General features: G+C 40.9%; 1 protein-coding gene across 7 annotated transcripts in view; it reads left to right on the top strand.

The window, feature by feature from the left end:
• LOC135944588 (band 7 protein AGAP004871-like) overlaps positions 1 to 21,716 on the top strand; it is a 58,508-nt gene extending 36,792 nt beyond the window's left edge. For 6 of the 7 annotated variants that reach the window (XM_065491633.1, XM_065491637.1, XM_065491635.1 and 3 more), the window contains 4 exons: positions 9,153 to 9,253; positions 12,836 to 12,991; positions 16,491 to 16,750; positions 18,979 to 21,716. In XM_065491633.1, the coding sequence (XP_065347705.1) occupies positions 9,153 to 9,253; positions 12,836 to 12,991; positions 16,491 to 16,750; positions 18,979 to 19,294 (833 nt within the window). In that variant the 3' untranslated portion in view covers positions 19,295 to 21,716. Of the gene's footprint in view, positions 1 to 5,622; positions 5,787 to 9,152; positions 9,254 to 12,835; positions 12,992 to 16,490; positions 16,751 to 18,978 lie in introns of those variants that run through there. The other variant, XM_065491639.1, reaches the window with a different exon arrangement.
• Positions 21,717 to 23,585: the final 1,869 nt, after the last annotated feature.

The raw sequence follows: 23,585 nt of genomic DNA, 5'->3' as shown, positions 1-23,585 counted from the left end.
CCATTAGGCCTAATGCGATCGCTGACAGACGCTCGCACGCTTAATTCTGTCAGGTGTCACGCGCGTGATTTGTCATCGGCTCTTTCGCTTTCTCCAGTCGTTTGCTCAACCTTCCCGCAGGGCTGCGACCCTTGTTCGGTTCGATTTGCGCCGCGGCCGCGTGACAGATTGATGACGGTCCACCGGGTTGACAGCACGTGAATTTATCAGCGCGCCGGATTACTTGCGACTGAATGGCAGCCAGCACCGGTGCCGGCGAACGGCTGATTCAATTAGTCTCACTGGTGGAGTGAAAATAAAGGGACACGTTCATTGTATGCGTAATGTAAACAATGCTGCTAATAGGGCGTGTCCCTGCGCCCTCACGTTAATGCGGCTTTTAGAAGCTGGCGTTAATATTTTGTAATTAAATGTGCGTGAGAAGTGGCGAATTCAATTAATTTTTGTTTGCGTCTCTGGGAAAATCAATAGATTGCTATCTCTTCCCAGTGTGACCTAAATATCCAGATAAAACAATCATACAATTTATTGTTTGCCATGCAATCAGAGAAATCGTATGAATTAATTATGTTAATATTAATAAAAAATGCAAAACCCTTCCGTGCAAGACGTCATGAAAATTTCAATAAAGGCCCTCAACTAGTATTTTGTCCTCTCTTTCACTCTCCACACTCTCCAAAGATTCAGTCACTATTAATAATTCAATGCCATATATTGTAAGTTCATCGCAACTACGTCAATCGCTCTAGTAAACACAATTACTGCGGCTCTAATAATAACACAAAAGTATGAAAATCGACCCGCGCAGGCAGAAAGTGCACGCCTCAATTGCCACGTAATTCCCTCGCAATATATGCATACACACACGACCCAGAAAAAAAAGCAGAGATAAGTCCCACTGCGCCGCCCGATCTACATATATGATGTTTGATGATTAGCCCCTGTTCGATTGTTAATCGATTGTGTTTGCAGCGCCGCCAGGGATATTGTTGTCGGCTGCCGCGGCGAGTTTGTTTGTTTGCTTGTTTTCCTGCCTCTCACGCCTGCCTGGTGTATAGCGTGGGAGGCAGGCTGTCTTTATAGGCGCCTGTGGATCGCTTTTGCCAATCAAATTTATTGGGGGCAATCTTTTCAAGGTGCTTACCGAAGAAAGGAAAAAACAACCAACCGTATTATCAGCTACAGCACGCCCAATCTTGCGAGCGGAGCAAGGAAAATTGCTCCCGGGAGGATTCCTTCTGCAAAATTAAAACCGCTCTCGTATCTTGCGCTTGCCCAGCGTCAGATGTAATCTTGCTAGAGGCTGCCGTGATTGATGCAGCTTATGCAGCGCAATTAAAACTTTATGCGATGGAGAGGTTGATTGATCGGCCGGCGCATCTTGCGAGGACGTGAGTCAATTTTGCAAATTAATCCACTTAGTTGACCTCGATTGCTACTTTTAATCAGCATTTAACTTCCACTTGCAATTAGAAGGGAAGAAAGCCATTAATGTGCAAAGCAGAATAATTTATTCGCAATTTAAATTTGCAAGTTTAGTGACTTTTAATTCCTCCATTACTATACGACGACGAGCCACTCTCGTGCATATAATGATATTCATTGGCCACTCAATTTGAATAATAACAGTTGGGTGCTATTTACTACGTGTGTAATTTCGCGCAATAAAAAGAACAGCGTGTGACAATAGGGAAGAATTATTGTTCCTCGAATCCGATTTAAAATTCTACCTGTTACAGCCAACGTCACGAAAATTACAATTGCATTCACGAATTGTAATTTCAAACCAGCCCCATAAAGTGATTATGCAAACGTTCAACTCGGTGTTCAGCTGCACCCACCAGCTTTGTGCTCGGAACATACACTCCGACTTTAAACGAGTCGTGGGGCATTACCATGCTGCATAACTGCGATTAACGAAGCGGGCGGAGGGTGCATCCGCATCTGTCTGCGCTCGCAAGTTCAAACGTTTCGCTTTTCAACTGAAAACTTCTGCCGGAACTCAGTCGGTCTGCTGTTTAGTCTGTCGTGGTTATTATTTTTATGACTGCGGTAGAAATTAAATCTGAGGCGCCGAGAAATACGCTCTGGCGGTCGCAGTTGGTTTTTTTATCTGGTGTGCGGCGTCAGAATTACAGCCAAATTGCCCGGCATTAGGAGCGTGCGTCTGTCTTTGAAGGTGCCTCCTTTCTGCTTTGCTGCTCCTTTCTTTCTAGCCGTTCCTCTGGCCAATATTGCTTTCGGCTCATCAAGCTTGCCACTCCGCATGACACAAAGTGCGAAATTTCAGTCCACATTCCCTGCATTTGTATTCGGTTCGCCGGCGCCTGCTGTCGCTACTTTGAGCGATAGTTCGCAAGTGGTGCCGTCAACTTGTTGGCCAACAAATATGAGAAATGCATATGCGAGCGCGCGGAAAAGTAGCAGAAAGGCCAAGAAATTCAGCTAGATAAATTTGTTGCGGCATGCATGCTCTGTTCCAGTTCAAATAATACTCTCACATAAAATGCTGGCCTCTGCACGTCTGCTTGCAATTTATAACCATTTCACATTTTTTATTGGCTGGCATTACGTTCGGCCCAAAGCGGGTGGAAATATTTTATACACCCGACTTTTGAGATCATTTGCGGACTTTCTTTGGAATCCGATCGCTTATTTACTGCCGCGGCAAATCCTTTGTGCCAACGCTGCGGCTTTCCGAGCACGGCGTCCGCGGCCCGAGGAAACAATCGTTTTCATTCATGCCGTGCAGTTTTCATTCTACGAAAGCGGCCAAATTTCTGCGTGCTCGCGAGAGTCAAGGGTGCAGAAGCTCTTTTCGCATCTTCCGAATCTTTACTTATTCATGTCGGCTTTTCATCGGGGCGGCGCTGGATGCTTTTTGGAGAGCTCTTGGCGCAGATATGGCCACACAAATTGTCGCATAGCGCAGCCCAAGGCTCGCTCCCTTTCCTACTCGCACTCGCCTGCCTGACAGGCGCTGAATTTATTTTCATATTCTGCGAGGATTTTTCCATTCTTCCCAGTCGTTTTATCAAATTAGACGACTGCTGAAGAGCTTCTAATCTCATGTTTATTTCATTTCCCTCGCTTGCTATCTCCGCCACCAGCACGCTGACTACTGTTTATCTGAATTTGTGCCACACGATGCAAGTTAAGCATAAATCATCTCCCACTATAGGTCGCTAGAAGGAGCGTTCCGTCCGTTTATCATCCTTACTTTGGCAGCAAATCACTATAATTTCAATTTATAATGTCATCCGCGAGATTGGGGAGAGTTTCGAGTGGCATTCATAGTTTTTGTTCATATTCATGTAAGTGTAAAGTTGCTCTACTCTCCCTTGTGAGACGCCGAATGCCTAACTTGACTGCGATTTCGACTGGCGTCGAGCAGGTTGCATAACTTTCGTCGCCATTCCTTTCTGAGCCTTTTGTCTCCCCATCCGTTCGAACAAACGTAACTCATCAGTAGAGTAGTTTTTGAAGTGCCGACATCGTGGGGGAGAATCGGCTGCAAAGAATAAAGTCTTTGACCACCATGCAAAATACGCCCTTGCTGCGGGTGAGTGCGCATCGAGAATGAAAGGATTGAGCGAGGCAAATGAGTTGCCCCAAATGAAAAGAACCCTCGGCAGAGCAATTTTCCTAGCAAAGCAACAGTGCACCAGGGCGGCTGGTTAATTTGCCCACAAAAAAAGACGAGCGAGCGGATGGGCGTGCGGACGAGCGAACCAGATCCGCAGCCTCTGCTGGGAAATAAATGTTGTGGAATTTTCTGTGGCGTCCGTTTTTCCGCTCTATCAAGTGCGGGGGACGTGTTTCTACTTGACCTCCCCCGCGAAAAGGTCAGCCTGTGTGCTCGGCCGGCAGATTGGCTCGCGGGAGGTGCGCAATTATTGCCAAAGTCTATGCCTAATGGTGTGTGTAACGAGGGTGCAGGTGGTGATTACACCCGCCGATAAATATGACATTTACCCGAGCCGCTGAGTAATTGCACCGCAAGCGGTGCGATGTCACGCAATGCGAGCATAAATTCGGCCGGCTGGCGAAATTTTGGACGCCCACGGCAAAATGGTAAGTGTTACACCTGCCGCGCCCGCTCGATGCACATTAGCGCAGATAGCATCACTCCGCTTTTTATTGTTTGGGCTAAACAAGCCGCGTTGCGTTGGTGTACGCCGCACATTTTTGATGAGTTATTGGTGTGGCGGCAGTAGCACTTGGATTATTCGCCCGCATGTACGGCAACCAGAAGAAAGGTATAACTTGTACGACAGTATTTTACAAAACTATAGGTATTCCTGATAATCAGAAAAAATAACTATTTATCTGATAGGATTCGGGCTGTTTTAAAATCAACAATATAGTCTATTAATCACGCACTGGTTATATAGAGAGGCTATGGTGCACTGCAAAACTGGATCATAATTTTTGTGTCTCTTTTTCGTTTAGTATATTTTTCAATTTTAAATCAAAATCCTTGAACAATGTGACTAAATCAAACTGAGCTTTGCCTCTTTTTAACCTTCATTCATTGTGTAGATAAGCTAAGGTTGATTCATTAGAGCAGAATTTAATCAAAGAAGCTCTCCGTCAGATATTCAATCTTTTTTCTTGACCGCCAGTCCATTTGCGGGCTCCTCTTAAAAAGCCTAATTAATTCATCCCACATTCACGTGACGGTCTAATAAACTCATGACCAAGAATGTGGCAAAACAATGCAAAGAACCGCTTTCTTTTTCGTCTAAATTAGTGTCACGCGTAAGTAATCCACAGCGTCGGTTGTGTTTGTTGACTCTGTGGTGTCACAAAATTCGTGATAATCACTAGATTTCTCGGATCAACTAGAATAACACCAATGGTCGTGGGCCTGTGCCAAGAAAGCATCAAGCCAGCTTCCCTCAGTTGCTCTCGCTCACAAACGTGTTTCTATCTATCTGTTTCTCTTTTTCTGTATCGATCTCGTTTTGGTCCATCGGGATGGAAAGTTAATTTGGAAAGGAACAAGGCGAGGGGTGCGCGAGGTTGGAATTGCCGGCAACTGAAACGCCAACGCCGCTTTAATTCATGCCTGAACTCCACCCCAGGGGGGCTTCGGGAAATTAGAATGCTGGAACAAGGGCACTGCACCGTTCAGAATGACGACCCTTTGCTCTGCTCTGCTCTGTTCGGAATTCCCAACGAATCCACTCGCTTGTCAGAACAGTTCTCGTTTTTGGGCACGGCATACAAAGTAGACGTAATTATGATATAATTAATTTTTATACAACGTGCGGCTTAAAGTTCTACTGCTCGGTTGACGGATGAATTTTTCATCCAAAAATACACAGCGGACGTTCACTTTTTACGACACATTGTCATAATTAGAGGGAGAGCTGAAAATAAATTCAGTGGCTTCCTTTTTGTCTTTCCCGCTCGTAAATTCAGATTAGGGAGCGAACGTCAGCCAACTCTTAAGCAGGATTAACTCAAATGCGTTGAGGGTCTGAGCTCAATTCACGGCTCCATCCTCTTTCCAATCAGACAGGCGGGTTGGGTAATTCCGCAATCGTGCGCACAATTATCACTTTTACGACCAACGTGAAGCCATAATCTGGAGAGCGAGTTTGTCAGCCGGCCTCTCTGGCTCCAGTATTATCGCACTTATCACGCGCACAGTTGCCTCTCTGTCCGCATACTCCAACATTTTTGTTTGCCGAAATGACCGCCTAGCGAGGATTTTTTTAAATTTAACCAACGACGCCCAGTGCTAGTGCTGCAGCCGTTTTTTAATTACAACCACGAACGTAAGTGCCACATACACAACCTTCTCGCATTGTTTACGTCAGCGGCAGTGGAACATGTGTTCGCGATATTAATTCGTCCGTCCGACTAATCAACCCTGCTCGCAAATTAAACTCTCTCGCTCCTGCTAGCTCTCTCATTCGGCGGCGGTAAAATCGATAGTCAACATTGCAGTTTCGCCCTTGTGTACATTTGAACAAACAATCCTCCTACTCTAGTCGCAGTGCAGGCGCGAATTTAGCAGCTCGGGCTGCTAAATTCTTCCTAGATTCCACCTAGATCCACTGGGATTGGCAACTGGGGTCTATGCTGGAATTTCAGAAGGTTTCTCACCGAAACAGAAAAGATCTAGCTGCTGGTCCTTGATAAGGCAGAAAAAATTGTCTGCGAGTGCTTCTGGTCGTGATGGGTATTCAGTCCACGCAGCGGGCGAATAGCGGGGCGGTTCAGTGTGACAATACAATTTGAAATCGTTGTTCAAACAAGAAGGAAATATTGCTCCTCTCCTAAAAGTTTTGGCCTAAGTCACCAGCAGAAGATAAATTATTTGCTGACGGTCGAAATTGCTTACCCTGAATTCCCCGAATTACTTTGAAACTAGAACCAACTAAACGGACTGGCATTTTTCCTAATGGTTTCCACCTAAAATCTTCAAAAAGAATTGGTTCAATACAATTGCAATTCTGCTCCATTTAAAAAAACCCCAGCATATGTTCTTCAATCATTCGTCGAGCGTAGGCCAGCTAATTATCATGATATAATGGGGCAGCGTATAATTCCTTCATAAATCACAATAAGTGAAAGAATAAATTTAAATTTGCAGCTCTCTCTCTCTCTCTCTCTCTCTCTCTCTCTCTCTCTCTCTCGCAACTTTTCATCATGCATGTGACCTTCGCGATATTTTGGCACTAGATAGTCGTTGAGGGTTGCTGCACCCGCAATTTTTCATCCCGAAGATAATTTGGCACGCGGCAGATCGTTTCAAACAAAAATCGCAAACGTCGCCTCGACAAAGTCATGACAACTTTCTCCACAAATCAAGCGACGCGCTAAAATGCGTATAAATTGTGCCGAACTCTTATTATTAGCCGTCGGCGATTCGTGCGAGGAGTGCTGCTTGCAAATATTTAGCCGTTTTTTACTCTTGGGGATTTTCAGAGCATGAACGACGCCCGGAAAGGGAGGAGCCGTAAAAAAAGAATAATATCAGCACACTGGCTGCCATTTCTGCTCTTGAATTTCCTCGACTCGGCTTTTTATTATATGTCTCTGTTTCTCCGAGTTGCCGCTGCTTTTTGCCTTCATCGCCATTTATCCGCAGCTCCCTTTTGCCCAATAAAACTCAGCAGGGCTAGCTGCACTCAATCATTGAAATGGATTTATCACCCATCGTGTTGCTGCCGCTCCGCAATTACGACACGGGCGTTAGCATTTTCATTTACAAATAGACCCTCTCGCAGAGCACGCGTCTACTTCGAGCTGCGCCCATTTTTCATTTTCCCTTCGTATGCCTCGTATATCAAAACACACTGTCAGCGGAGTCAGCAAACGTCAAACGGGAAATCAAATACCATTTTCCGGCCAGTGCGTTGAGCAAACCGAAGCAGCTGCTGCGTTGTTAACTCATTCGTACAAATTACTCTCAGAACTGATTTTACTCTTTTCTTTGGCGACACATATGAGAGATGAAAATCAATTACCTGAGTTCACGTTATCAAATTCCACGGAAGCCTCAGACGGGTTCATTTACCTAATCATCTTTCGTTTGACAATATCTCTGGAAGACTTTTAAAACCCCAATACATATAAGCTGTTCAAATTTTCTGTGGCACAGTAAAAATGTTTCATGGTTTAATATTCCTGTTTTAGCCGTACTTTTTAGCTTGTTTTTTCCATAATATTAGATCTGTTTAATGACTCACTAAAACTTAGATGAAAAAACGCAATATTATCATCATAGGCACCTAAATAAGTTAACAGTTAACGTTTAATCAGTCAACTATTTCACATTAAACAAAGGGTGAGTTTATGACTTTTATCGGTTTCTTCCTCAAATGATTGTTATTTGTGCTTTAATAACTCCGCTCATATTAACACACCCTGTTTGCGAGTTGGGATGGTCTCTATGATTGTCGTGCTTCAGAGTACGTTTGAGACCAAAATAATGCGTTTGTTGCTTTATATATCCATATTAATATCAACATTAATGCTTACTTAATAGGTATATTAATTATTTCGAAATGTTGTTGAAAAATATTAAGTATTTACATTTAATATTTTCTAGAATTGATTAGACGACTTGATTATTTGGAAGTTCTTTTAAAACAATACCTAACTAACAATTAAGTAAATATCAGTGCGATATGATCACTGCTCAGTTCTCGCAATCAGCAAATACCTGGCACATTTCCCGTAAAGTATTACCATCTTGGGTCTTTTGTACGCAAATAGTTGGGGAGCTAAATAAGATTTTTCCTCAATCGTCACAGCGTAATTGGTGCTGGAATACTATAATACGCTTAATACTGTCATGAAATTATAATTAACTACGAACATCATTAATGATATAATCACGCACTTAAACAGAGTTCTTTGTTGAATAATCTGAAAATAAATTATGGTGCTGAAACATGGTGAAAGGAAATATTTCTCTTTATTTCACACTTATATAAAAGGTTGTACAGAGATTTCGGGTAAAATAAATCGTCTGGGGCTAGAAGAGTAGAGACAAAATGCAATTGAAACTTTTATCGTCTCTATAACTTCTGATACAAAAAGTTTAACTCTCTTCGTGGTGCTCATTCCCGGACTTGGCACAATAGTAGCACGTTTTCGTCCACTCCATTGCGCAGTTCCAACAAAACGAGTTCTCGGAAGTCCAAAAATTCCAGCGCGTGGCACAGTTTGCCAGAGAGTAACTACTGTAATCACGACGTAAAATTAAGAGCTGCGACAAAAAGCGAAAGCCAGCCGAGCAGGGGCACAGAGAAAAGGGGCATAGCAACAGCGGCACCCCATTGCAAGGGGTGTCTCGAGTGCGGCGTGGATGGATTTGTTTATTAGTCGCGATGACTTTTTCTAAGCAGGAAAAAGCGAAAAATGTAGCCAAGAATGTAGTTGGGGAGCAACTTCCCCTGTAAAGTAGGCAATCTGGCGCCGCGCGGACACAAAATCTCGATGTGGCACCCCTTTAGTGCGTCGCTCGCAGCTCTATTTCGCAGCGTAGTGTAATGTAGCATAGGCTTCTTTTCATTTCTATGCGAGACGCGCAAGCGAAATTTATCTTGCGTCCACCAATTGTGCATTTAATGGCCTGATTTGAATGTTAAGCAGTTGACGTCACCAGCAGTTTTGTTTTTCTGTTGCAGCCGAGCCAGAGGGGATGGGTGTAATAGAAGTGATAGCCACCCTGGCCTCCATCATCCTACTCGTCTTCACCCTGCCCTTTTCGCTATGCTTCGCATTCAAAGTGAGTACCGACCATTTGTCTTTCCTCTCCTAATGGCTTTTTTCCTAGACACGTAAGCAGCTTTTTATTGCAATTCATGTGCGGGTATTTTGCGACCAATGGACGTGAATTCTGATAAGAATATCGACATTTTTCGCTTAAAATTCTCATAATATTCATCTCCAATTGAAACTCCGCATTATCGCCTGAAACAACGCTCGAACATAAAAATTCAAATCTAGCCAAGTGAGTGCTTTTCCGCCACTCTTTCTCTCCTCAATGGAGGGACTCTCTAGCTGTCATATACTTATACTGTTCAGCGAGATAAAAGCGGCGAATGGTGCTAGTAATAGCAATAATATGAGTCCTCGTTCGCCGGCCGGGAGATACGTACTGTTCTCCATAAGTGGCGCAAAGTTGAATGTATGGCACTTCAGGCTGCCGGCCAATAAAAGCGAGCAGCAGCCCTCACCTTTTCCTCGGGGTGATTTAAATGTTGAATATGGAAATCACGCCCGCCTTGCATCTCTACATTCGTTTTCCGCCTTGGGTTTATGTTTCCAAATGGCTTTATTCGAGAGGAAATTCACAGCGGACGTGCATTCTCATAAAAATTTAATGCCGGCTTCATTTCCCATGAAGCCCATGATCAAAAGTTTTTATTCAACAATTCCGTTCTTATTAAAGCTTTTAATATTACTTTCCTCAAACCCACGTAGTTTTCTTTTGATTTGCCTAGATGAATACAATTTTCAAACAAACTGCATTTCTTACTAGCATGCCAGTTGAATTCTTGGAATACAATCTTGAGCACTGTTGAACATGTGGATGGAATTAGAATCAATTCTTGGAAGCCAAATAATAAATAAAATTAGTGTTTTTCCCTTGTGCTTGGAACAAGCAAGGCAAAGATAATATCTATCAGCTTGCTTCGTCTATCTTTTTGTTTGTCTGTGTCAACAACATTTTATGACGCTGACGTTTGTCGTACTGACTTCTTTCAACGGATGACATAAGCTATCATCACAAAACCAATCAGGCCACAAAAGAATCACTTACTCTCGTAACAAGAACACTGATTGACTGACGTTCCTTGAAGCAAAGAAATTGAAAGAGAATATCAGCAACTTTTTGCATCCCATCGCCCTAAATTGATAATATAAAATCCAATTCAATTCTGTTTATTTCTCCATAACAGGTCAAACATTTAAAACATGATATCAAAATCGGCAAGCTTTATGGATTTTTTTCATAAATGTTGTTTTCAAAGTGGAACGTTGACTTCCAATTAATTTGAACTTAAAATCCTTCCTGGGAAAATATAAAAACAAAACTGTTGGATAATTTGTGCTTTTGTCAATCGTGTTTAGAAGCTATTCAGAGATGTGTTTCGTTATTTCATTGAACGATGCAAAATAACTTAGAGCTGTGGTGTAAAATTAATTTTTCTGTCGCGGATTACCATAAAATATGTATTGTTCAGTATACGTATATTTATAATTCTTAGATTCCTAGCCACTGATACGAGTTTAAGCCTCATTTTGACTTGTTACATCAGACAAGACGGGGTAATTTTAATTTAGATCAAAAGAGTAGATCTCAGTCAGTAATATTTCCTTGCAATGTAGGATCCGATGATTTGCCTATTGTGTTTTACTTCAACTTTTCCTTGGGCTTGGTCTACGTGTCTCGTTTGGCTCAATCACAGCTCTCGCGAAAGAAAAAATGGGCTCGCTGACAGCACAAAGAATCAGAAAATTGCGCTCTTCGCCTTGCTTCCTCTGGCAGTTGATGTTCATTGCACGTCTCGCCGGCAGGAAAAATGGTCCGTCATTACGCGCGAATCCGTTTCCTCGCGAATTTGTCGCAGCAAAAAATGGCGCCGTTCCACTGTAAATGCTGCTAGCTTGCATGCACACACTCGGCAGGCGGCGAGAGGAAAGGGTGATAGCTATGGTGGAGGAAGAGCGCTCCTCGGCTGATGTCGAGGGCTCTCTGGGGCGGTGCGTGTTGTCGCGCGGTTGCTGCCGTCGCTGGCGGCGAGTACATATTTTATCAAAAGCGCCGAAATCTCTCCGAGTGCGAGTTGGAGTGCGTTTGTTGTCGCGGACTCATTTATTGCCGCCGCGACGTCTTAAAAGCCCTCGCGCCCTCCGGTGACACTTATAGATTTTATATTGCCCCTGTAATATCAACAGAATATCATTCTGGAGTGTGGCCAATAAGCTCTTAATGCACTCGAGCGCGTAGCTCCAGTAATTAATGCTAATCATTTATCGTGCGCCACGCGCGCTCGACGTGCAAAGCCTCTTTTCCCTATTTTTGGCTTCTCCGTGATTTTCTCGCGTTCTTGTGTGCACGTCAGTTAATTAGGCCATGGAATTAAAGTCATATCAGCCTCTAGAGTTTACTGAGTGCAAACGAGGACCCTTTTGATCGCTCCATTAATTTTTGATGAAGATGCAGCAAGTGTTTCCCTTCAACGATTAACCCGCTGATTTTAAATAGATCATTTACTCTGTCACGGTGTATTATATTTTTCAGCTATTATATGGATAATTAAAAATTCATCAAATATTTGTTTGGTTGGATTTGATAGTTTTTGCTAGAAATTAAAATAATTATATTAGTTTACAGGTCATTGCTTGAGTTTAAAGACCTAACATTTTTGTTTATGTCCGAGAGAAGTCTTAAAAAACATGATAAAAAATTCGGTCATTCCTCGTTAAAAAAGGTCGTCGTTTTATTCATGCCTGCTAGTTTCGGCTGCTTGCTTTATTGTGCCTTAACCCGCCAGCAAAGCGAGTTTGTTCCTTGAATTAGGTCTACAGTTAACAGCCGAAACTAGGGGGCATAAATGAAACAACTACCTTTGTTCAACGAGGATTGTCCGAAATTTTTCTTCCATGAATGAATTCCTTTTGTCTAATCGACAAAAATAAGTTAATTAAATTTCAAATCAGTTGGATCAATTTTTATTTTAGAAAAACACGTCTTTGAGTTTTATTTGACTGCACATGTAATCTCTTTAATGCACAAAATCGGCGAAAAATTGTTCCCTGATGAAAGAATATGACTTGGAGAGCATCGTCTTGGCGCTGACATGATTAAAAAATATGGGGCCAGGCATCGCGTTCGATGCACCCTCACCTTACAAACATTAATGTAGCAAAACTCTTCATGCATTAACAATTTTTCTTGTTTGTCCATCCTGTTTTTCATGAGAGTCGTTCAATATATCTACATTCAGTGAATATATAAAATTTAAAAACTAAATCTTAAATCGGAACAATGAACATCTGGCAGTGATTTAGCAATTTAAATTGTTTTCATGCTGCATTTAATGTGATAAGGTAATCTAAATGAAGAAAGTAGTAGATTGTTCCGGTACAGCTGGTACTCTCATTCCACATTTCCAACGAAATGTTAAAAAAGTTAGAAACGCGCCATAAAGATAACTCCTTTTCCCTTGCTAGCAGCGTAGAAAGTTTGTTCCCTACCAAGGGAGAAATTAGCATAATTTCATGTTGCAACACTTTTCAGGTGCGTGTTTCCATGGGCAGTAAAAATTTTAACACCCTACTCGTTATCGCTTGTTCCCAGGTGGTGCAAGAGTACGAAAGAGCAGTCATCTTCCGGCTGGGTCGCCTGCGCACGGGCGGCGCCCGCGGACCCGGTATCTTCTTCGTGCTGCCCTGCGTGGACACTTACTGCAAGGTGGACCTGCGAACCGTGTCGTTTGACGTCGCCCCGCAAGAAGTGAGTCCACCAGCCGGTTTGGAACGCGGCCAACGCGCCACTAGTTTTGCTCCATTCAATTTTTCCTGCGTGCTGCGCCGACCAGCAGCGGCAGCAGAACCACCCCCAGCCGGCTCTTTATGACGCGCGTCTCCTCTATTTGATAATAATATTCGCGCCCGGGCGCAAAAAGCGGATTTAGTGCGCTCCGCTTCGCTTATTATTGCGCTCGTGTGTGTCGGCCGGCCAGCCGAGCGCCACACTCACTCTCGGCAGTAATAATGCAGCCCGAATATGGATTTGGACAAAAAACGATATAGCACACATACACAGACGCACGCACAAAAGCGGTGGCCAGAGAGAATGAGATGGAGAGATGCGCCCCTAGCTGCGAGTCGGGTCGCCGTTAATGTCCTGAATTGGGGCTGCCTTAGATTGTTTGCAATTAGGATTGGCGTGGAGATTCGCGGGAATGCTGCGAAAAGTTAAACTGTAAATTCAACCACTGACCTTCTGTGCTGCCAAAATGGACACTGCAGTCTCAGGCACACCAAATACACAATCCTCATTACATATAAACGACACTAAAACGCCTTGTAGCCCACTGAGCAAGTCTTTAATGGTTTGATCCGCTGTTTCAAATGTTGACGCCTCTGCCTTGCGCTTCACCAAAAAACAGCCAATGCTTGTAAGTCTACCTTTCGACCTTCTAGGAGTGGCGATGTTACTTTCTTTCATTTTTTGCGTAGCGTTCAGCAGTTTTTCTATTGCTTTCACTTTCTTACACAGTGTTTCCTTCTTTTCATATGGAGAAATAAATCAGGATTCCAACTCTAAACAAGATATCCATGTTTGGCAGTGTAAAAGATTAACAATGCCCTCTTTTCGTAAATCAAGCACTCCTCCATAACTAGCCGATTCGACCGCATCCCATTCAGGACAATTACGGGCTCCCCCCTTGATCCCCCTCGAGCCTGCAACGCACTGCGTGTTTTGCGCGCGCTTCTTCTTCTTCTCCTTCTTTTGCCCCGTTTGTCGGTGATGGATGGTTTGGTTTTCTGCGGAAAACGCAAAAACCAACGTGTTGTTTGCTGCTGCAGATAACACCATTTATAAGTTTATTCTTGAGTCATTAAGCAAATCGTTTTTTTCGCCCTTCGCTCGCGATGAATGCAGACACGGGTGAAAAGTTTCGGCAGCTTCCGATTTTGATAGATCGCTCGCACGCCCAGTGCGGATGTAGACGAAAGCGGAGATTTTTTTTGTTTCCATTACTTATAATTGCACACAAAGCTCGACTGCCGTTTGTGATGCATGGAGATCGAAAATTCCACACGGTGGATTGAGCAAAAAGGTCGACCGTTGTGATAAATGAACGTTTTGTTGAAGCAAAATTAATGCTCACGTCAGGCTTTGCTGCCACGTCACACTGAATAAGGGTGGATGTGCTACATATGTACGTTTTCTCAGAAGTGACAATGAAATATTCATTCTTTTGTCTTCCCAAGTGGAACGTGCAGCAAGCTTTTCAGCATTAGAGTAATAGCCTGGCAAAATTACTGTTGTGACGTGAAATTCCCCATCAAGGCAGATGATATCAACCTCTGCCACTCAGGTTGGTAAAGTAACATTAATGAAAATCTTTACTGTTTTGACGGCTCGAAGCGAATGTTCGGAATTAATATATGCGCCACAAAGCAGTCAGGAGACTTTTTGCAGTCAAGTGAAACAGATACATTTTAGGGGAAAATTTCTCTCCATGGTGTCCGCAGTCGGACTCGAATCTGTGTGTGTGCTGCAAGTTGCTTTTTGCTCCCGGCGAGTGCCACATAAATCGCCCCTCCACTCTAAATAATTCCGCAAGCGAATTATTTAAAAAGAAACAAAGCTAGAGCGAATTCATGTTGGGCTGCTGTTTCATGGTCTGCTAAGCGGGAGACGACGACAACAGAGGACGGCGCGGCGGCGCTTGCGGAAAAAAGCAGGTCATTCTTGGCTAAAAGCTTCGGATCAAATTTAAAAGCGGCTCCTCGTGCCAGCCCGCTGGCTCCAGTTGCAGCTCTCTCGCCCCCTTTTTACCATAATTCTCGTGAGCAGTGGCTCAATTTCGCCGGGTAAATTGCAATTTCGGGCGCGTTTTTCTTTGCGGCTCGACCGACCATTATGGTTCGCTGATGATAATTTGCATCAATATCGACCGCGGCCGTGGCGGTTTTATCGGCTAACGACCGTGGCCGATACCGATCTCTGGTTTTGACAGTTCGTAATTGCCGCTGCGCGTTACACTTCCGCGTCATCCGCGTTTTTCAATGCGAACATTGACTCGAAAGAAGCCTGCCACCGCCGCAACAGCGCCAATTTATTCCGCCCGATGAATTTTTGGCGTCCTTCCGCCAACATTTTACTCGGTCGGATTTGCAACAGCTTTTGGTCTCTTTGTTTTGGCGCAATTTGCCCTCTCGAGATGCGAGCTGCTGGGCTTAAGCTCGCCAACGACCAAAAGTTGCCAACATCGAGGCGCTGCCGGGTTTAACAAATGAGCCCACGGCAGTAATTAATTTCCTTGCCTCGCCGGGGAGGACTTTTAACGATGATAATTCATTACGCAGCTTTTTTCACCGGCAGCGAAAATTATTTAATCTATCGGCCTGAATTACTCGGCACGCCAAAGCATCTGCGTCCGTGCTTCTATGTATGCAACCTGCGCATCATCGGTGTGTCCTGTGAAGGATTTACAGGGGCTAGAATGCACTGTACCTCACATGCTGTTCATTTTTCACTCGCCAAAACAGCTCCTGCCTAAATGCTGAGTACAGCATTTATTTTTAAACCTTTTCACTCTGCCTGGCTCTATGGTTTACAGCGTTTAAACATTCATTCATCCATTCCATTTTCTAAATAACTTTGCGGCGAATATAAATAAACGTGGTGCCAGTGACATTAACTAAATTATCTAATCAAATACCAAATTTGGTTAATTTTTTAAAACAAGCTAAAACCAAATATGTTGCCCTTACGTTCGTACTAAAAAATGAGGAACAGTTTGCCATGCTTAAACTGTATTTGCCTCATTTGCATTCGCAGGCTTGATGGCTCTGCGTAATTCTTTATAATTACATCAAAAGCTTTTGCACCTGTGTAAAATGGCTAATTAGAAACTACCTGAGAGTAACATCACTCATATCCATACAAGTAATTAAATACAGAAGAATTCTCCATACATATCTTCCCTTTAGTAGTAGAACCCTGTGTCTTACAACTAGAAACTAGTTTGTAGTCGCAGACAAAACAAACCTACACTCTTCTCTATGTACTTGCTCACATAAAATAAATGTCTACCCTCCGTGGCCCTGTAGAGCTCACTTCTTAGCGTCCACCCCCATCCCCACGCCCGCTAACCGTGACCCATTTGGTCCTGCTTGCAACAAAAACACGCTGTAGCACTAGCCATTTGCAGGTTGCACAAAGCTTGAATATCATAATTGAAATCGTTTGGCTATCACTGTCCGACCTTGTGCAGGTACTGACCAAGGACAGCGTGACCGTGACCGTCGACGCCGTCATCTACTACCGCGTGCAGGAGCCGCTGAACGCCGTCGTCAAGGTCAACAACTACAGCCACTCGACCCGCCTGTTGGCCGCCACCACCCTGCGCAACGTGCTCGGCACCCGCAACCTCTCTGAGATACTGTCCGACCGAGAGGCCATCGCGCACATGATGCAGACCGCCCTCGATGACGCCACCGACCCTTGGGGCGTCAAAGTTGAGCGAGTTGAGATGTAAGAATTTAGAGTCGAGTTCTGCTGAATCGGGATTTTTGCTGTTTTCTTACATGACAAGTGCGGAACTTGTTGTGAGATTGATTTTGATGGCATTTTTCTTTGGTTAACCTCTTTTGAGATGGGTGACCTCCCAATAGCGAGCAAATTGCGAAAACGAAATTTTCATGTTTGTTTTTAAAGGACATAAATGTCGAAAATGTATGCTATATAAAGAATCTAAAAATTAGTGATCTATTAGAATTGTTCATATCATCTACCGCATATTAGCGCTGGACAAATAGTCATACAAGTAAAGACTGGTTAAGACATGTAAATTTTTTGTCCTGATTTTTGGTCCTTACCATTATGGCAACAAAGAAAAAATCTACAAGCAGTCCAACAATCTCTGTGACAATTGAGTCGTTAGATCTGGCATAATGTATTTCACCCAGTACAATGATAACTTGTCAATGCAATGTTCGCTCTCTTTATTTTTGGCACTTTTCAGATTTCAAAAATTCATGTCAGACATTTTTAACTTAAATATCATTGTAAGAGATGAAACGATAAAAATGAACTATATTATCTCATACATTACTCAACATCCGTTCATTTAGCAAAATTGTAGCTTGCATAAGCTTAAAAAAAATACATTTTGCGTTTTTTCATTCCTGCAGGAGTGGCAATATCGGGTCTAGATGAAAATCTCTTACTATTTAATAACAGCGCTCACAATGCCGTGAAATTCCACCCCAGAATTTTCTTTACTTTCTTTAATTTGCTATTTTAATGAGATTGAGCGGATAGGAGAATTATACTTCCCTTATTAAGATCAATGAAAAATTACTGTGACCTTAATATTTTTCATTTGGTGAAAAAATATTTTTTACACTCAAACACCTCATAAAATGAGTTGCTTCCACTTTGTTTCAAAATCTAAATTAAATAAAGACCGTTTAAATTTTTATTATCCCGCATACGAGTCTCATAAATCCTATTGGAATCCCTTCTCGATTACTTAACACCCACTAAGAGGAAACAATGTCATCAGCATTTCTCAAGCGCGCTTGGCATCTCGGTTACAGGGCTGTGGCGTGTGTGAATGAAAATGTGCAAGCTGTTTATAGCGGAGGTGTAATTAATACCTTCCTGCTCGAGTTTGTTTTCACGCTGCAATTCGGCTGGAATGTTAAGCACACTTGATCAAAGGAATGCTATTCGTTTGAGTTACAGGAAGGAAGGTGCAAACTGCACCTGTATGCTTTCATTTCTCAACTCTGCAGTGCGGCAAGAATTAAATTGATGCTGATGGTATACTAGTCGCTGCTATAATTATAATTATACTCTAAAATTAATCAGCAGTTGACGACAACCTTTTCGTTATCAGGGTTGGCATTACCTTACCACTAACTTAAATAAGTCGTGCTTTTTAATTCTTACAAGTGTCAACACATAGAATATTAAAAAATTTTAAGTAAACTCATGCAATAATAGCCAAACAGAAGTAGTAAAATACTGCATTAAACCTGCTGTATTCATGCCTTTATCATGATTTTTGTTTATTTCAACTATCTAAAAAATACTATTGGAAAAATTCTTAGCGAACATTTCTGGAATAATTACGAGCATTTAGTTTAGGAAAATTTGATGAAAAACTAAAGAGAAATATTTGTATGAAATTAAATATAATAAACAGTTAAATAAGCACGACGGTCTTCCTCATTTTTGAACTTGTGTAGATTTTTTTATTTCAATTCTTTAGAAAGTATGCCTTTTGGTTGAATCCACTACAGCTCCAAATTTAACAGACAAAACTGATCTTTTAAAGAATCTTAAGGTGCTCTACACTGGTGTCAAAACTCAACTGAAAATTTAAATCCTACGTTCTCATCTTCCACTTGTTTCGTTAAAATATGGCTTGATTTTGATAAAATGCATTGTAAATTTGTATAATGGAAAATTGGCATGACACTTGAAGTGGTAAAGCGATGATATTTTGGCAATTAATTTAGTTGATTACTCATTCAGATGCAAAGATTTTTTTAATTTTGGCAATTTTTAATGAATTTTTTAGGTTAAATTTTACCACTTATCGCGTTTTGCCTATTTATTCTTTACTCAAATAAAATATTAATCGTTTTACAATTTTTTTATTTTAAATCTCAGAAGCAAATGCCAGACATTGCTCATTTGTGTGGTTTTTTGTAAATTTATCAGAACATGCTAACAAAAATTTCCAATTTCAGAAAGGACGTGCGTCTGCCAGTTCAGCTGCAGCGTGCCATGGCCGCCGAAGCCGAGGCCGCCCGAGAGGCCAGGGCCAAGGTGATCGCCGCTGAGGGAGAAATGAAGGCCTCGCGAGCCCTGAAGGAGGCCTCGGACGTGATGGCCGAGAGCCCAGCCGCCCTGCAGCTGCGTTACCTGCAGACCCTCAATTCGATATCAGCAGAGAAGAACTCGACAATCATCTTCCCGCTGCCGCTCGACATTCTTACTCCCTTTCTCAAACCGCACGGTACGGGCATGTCAATGGGCCACTCAGCGCCCCTTTCGCCACAATAGGGATGGTCTAGCGCAATCACCTCCTTGAATGAACGGTTGGTCCATGAACTGATTTGAGGGCGGCCTGATGCTCATGATTTGATTGTAAGAGCAAGTTTTTCATTGAACGTTTCTTGCGAGTTCACCGTTTGAAAATATGATGATTGTGAGTGAAATTCTATTCCTTCCACGTGCAATTCTGTTCTATTGAATTTATTCAGTCACGAAATATGTATTTCTTATTCTCTGTGTTCAATGCTAAACTTGCCGGTTTGGTTGGCAAAGCACAAAAAATGTTGGTGTAACGGAATAACCATTGATTGAAGGAGTTGGTTGCACTTTGAACCAATTTCCCCGCCACCATTCACTACACAAAAACGATCCGTTTCAGCCACCCACCCCCTCGCCCAAGCAGGCGACATTTCTTCTAACCAAGACACGAAAAACAATTCATGAAAATATGACAAATGCAACGCACGTCTAATCGAATTTCAAATGTCATGAGATTTCAACAGCTTTAACAATTTGAAAATTGAGACCAGATAAAGAAAATTCGCTTGGTACCAAAGTGGTCGAATGCTTTTGTAATAATTGTTGTTTTGATAAAAGTAAAATGAGATATACTGCATTTTGCGTGAATCGTGAAAAAATGTACCAGCAGATTTAATGGGACAGAAGAAATTAGAAGAATTAATAGACGAAAGTAAAGAAGAAAGCAGAAATTGTTGAGATTAGATTTTAGAAGTGATTTTAGATCAAGAATCTATTCAATGGGAAAGGGCATTGTATTGTTGATAAAAGAAAATTGTACGTCCAGACTTTTGTTCGCAAGTAAATGTGTAGGAAAACAAGAAAACAAACAAGATTACTTTCAAAAAAGAAGCGCTGTTTAGATGATTGAGGTGCTGCCGATTTTTATTTGTAACAAACTGCCAATTTTGTTCCTTATTTTCAGTAGAGTAGAATAAAAATCGCACTTGTAGCAATTTTTCAAAAAAATGAGAAGATAATTGTGCTAAAAAATTCATCCCACTTCACTGAAACAAAAGAAAAACAGGGTTTGTTGTCCAAAACAATTTTTTCCCTTGAGAGCAAGTGTGATTTCAACTATGATTTGACTTCATTTTCACGCTACAGTGCTGCTGATTAATTTGTTGTCTAGAAACAAATGAATACTAGGAAAATTTATTTTTCCCATGGATTCCTTCTGGAAAACATTGCATTTCACTGGTTATATACACTTGTCTGCGAAAGTAGCTGTTAGCAGTGGTTGGTTGATCACACAAATTAACGAAACGTTAAAATTAGCTAATTCGCCAGTGTTGGAAATTCAGGAAAAGAAAATTGTATTACTCTAGACTATCAGCATATCAGTTGTTTATCGCCACTAGCTGTAGTTAAACAACAAACAACCAACTGGAACACGAAAAGTTGAGGCCACTTTTATAATTAAGACTGACGGTTATATCAACGCAAGTTTAATTTTTCCCGTGCAATGCAACTCGATTTTAATGAAAGAAATTGAAAAAAAAAACGGAACAACATTCTATACAAACAGTTGGCTCTTTGGCTTGGTGTGTAGCCAATTTACAATTCTGCGTATGAAACGATGGCATTAAAATAAATTGAAAACAATAACGAGTAATACACTGTAATGGTAATTCTGGTAATTAAGGGCATTATTGAGCTACAATTTTAGAATATCATCGTTCTGCTAAAATTTCCTGATCTTCTTCTTGACATTACTTCATATTGAGAAAATAATCATAACGTTGATCTTAGGTATCACGAATCTGAACTCGCGATGATATGGAATAAAAACAAGGAAAATAGTAAATTAAGGTAATTGATGAAATTAACGGTTGCCAAATTTTGCTATTTGACAGAAAATTGTTGAAAAACACATCTCTATCTCCACATAACGTAGGCGTAATTTTCTTGATATTAAACAACATTCACCAATGTAAGGGTGGCTATTTTGCATTTTATTATTATCAGGCTAATATCCTCTCATCTTTCTGCCAGCTTCTTTCTATGCATGACAAAATCAGACAAATAAACGGATTGTAAAATACATTCAAAATAATATCTTTAAATACAGACTATTATATTGTTAAATCCTATATTACTATGTAAATTTTATGTTATAAGCAGAAATGTACGGAGCTAATTTTTACCATTATGTTTATCCAATTGAACAGTTCTATTAACAGAGAAAGTGGTGGATTTAATAAATAAATAAAGTGTAAAAATCATGTTGACCATGAAAGGTGTTATCAAACGATTCATGATAATCCAGACATCTGAATTTTAACTGGTAAAAAGCTCTATACTTATATACAAACTCCCACAATACATGCACATGTTTGTTTCAAACTTTCATGTTTTTTGTACTTCATCATGATTCAAAGGCATTAATAAAGTGAATTGTTATAATACATCACACTTTAGTTTTATTTTTCTCGCATAATTTCATCTTTGAATGTATTCAACTAAATGATGAATCACAGTTTATTTTTGAGTGTTTTTGACAGTTATCTCCAATCAGAAAAAATAATAAGATAAATATGTTTCGATATTTATCGCAGCACTCAATTATTGTATTCTACATTTTTTTCACACACTTGTGTAGCTTATTATCAGAAGATAACAAATATACTAGTGCTTTTTTTCTCAATTAATGTGATGGGTGTAGTTATAAAACTATTATTTCACTTAACTAACAGTTGTGGTTCCTAAAATATTTTATTCTTTAATTATTGCTAACATTTCTAAAAATATTTCATTCGAATATTTGCCTGAATTGTATTTCTAACTTTGTAATCTATTACTGATTTGTTAAAAGTCAATCTAATATCCATTAAGCACATTTCTCAAGAGCAGAAGTGAAAAATCAAACCAAACTCATTTAATCTATTTAATGATTATAATTTAATTTTAATGATCATGATTTTTATGCGGCTGTCGATTCTAGGTCTGATTTTAGTATAATAAACAAAGGAAAAGGCAAGTGGAAAATACAAGGGGTACTGAAATTCATATTTTTCCAATTTTTAAATCATTTTTCAGCGTCAAAACACCCAAACAGAGCTATTTATCATGTTAAAGAAGCTAAATTCCAATTGTATAGGGGAATTTATAGGATAAGGCCAGAACCGGCGAGAAAAAGAATTGTTTAGTATAGTTTCAGAGATAATTTTTGTTGCCATTGAGGCCTGGGATTGGCCGAAATTGCAATAAAAAAACAGTGCTGGATTAATTTTGTTTTTGTAAAATATCTGCTTAAATATTTTGAAAAATATCAACATTGTAGATTTTTTGCGTTTAGTACTTTCAATAAATTATGCAATTCAATATTATAGATTATAGCCGTATACAGTCTTGGAAAAAATGCATTCCACATCCATTGGTATATTTTCCAATTTATCATATTAAAAGCTATTTCCAGTTTGAAATGTATGTTAGTTGCGGGGTGGCCGGGAAGGAGAAAGGAAAGAACTGCTCAGTTTGACTGCTAGAGATAGACTAATTTATTTCATACTTCGCACTCTCTGCGTGCTCACATTCATGAAATACCTGATTAGATATTTGGGATATAACACAGTTCAATTTGCAAAATAGATTTAGCATTATACTAATTAAAGTTTGATCTACTCGTCAATTTTTTCATCCACATTACTTGTATCAAATTGGATCGAATTTTATACCGAATAATTGTACATTTATTTCTTAATTAATATAAAAAGTAAAAACCCTTCTTAAAAATACTGTTAAAAAGATGATAAATGACAATTCGAAATTCCAAGTGCCTGACAAAAGCACTACCGTCACTCGCATTCTTAAGGCTTTTTTCTAGGAGAGTTAATACAAAATGGGAGATATTTAAGCATTTCGGAGATCTATTATTGTCAGAGATGTCAAAAGGTGGTTGGTTTAAGTGGCTCGAAATGCTCAAAAAATAGCTCAACGGGCTGGGTGACCGATTCACCCCTTGTTGGTTTTGGGGACAAGAGTCTTTCATTTCATTGGAAGATTTCGGTGCGGGGAGGCGAATAAAGGGATGGCCACATTGGGCCCTAGCTCCTCTGCGGCCATTCTGGCCCCATGTTATCCGCTCGGCGGTGTTAATTGGACTCGATGAGCTCATAGCCCACGGGATGTGCTGAGCAGATGAGGTTATGAAAAAAATGCGTGAGGTAGTAGTGTACGTTTTACTCTCTCATTAAGTAATTCGATGAAACAAAATTTAAAAATAATATATTGATAAATAAATGAGGTACGGATAGAAATATGATAACTATAGCACAAACCC

Source organism: Cloeon dipterum, chromosome 4 (assembly GCF_949628265.1).
Source record: "Cloeon dipterum chromosome 4, ieCloDipt1.1, whole genome shotgun sequence".
Taxonomy (NCBI): Eukaryota; Metazoa; Arthropoda; class Insecta; order Ephemeroptera; family Baetidae; genus Cloeon; species Cloeon dipterum.
Note: the sequence above shows the minus strand (reverse complement) of the source record. Positions and strands in the feature narration are given on the sequence as shown.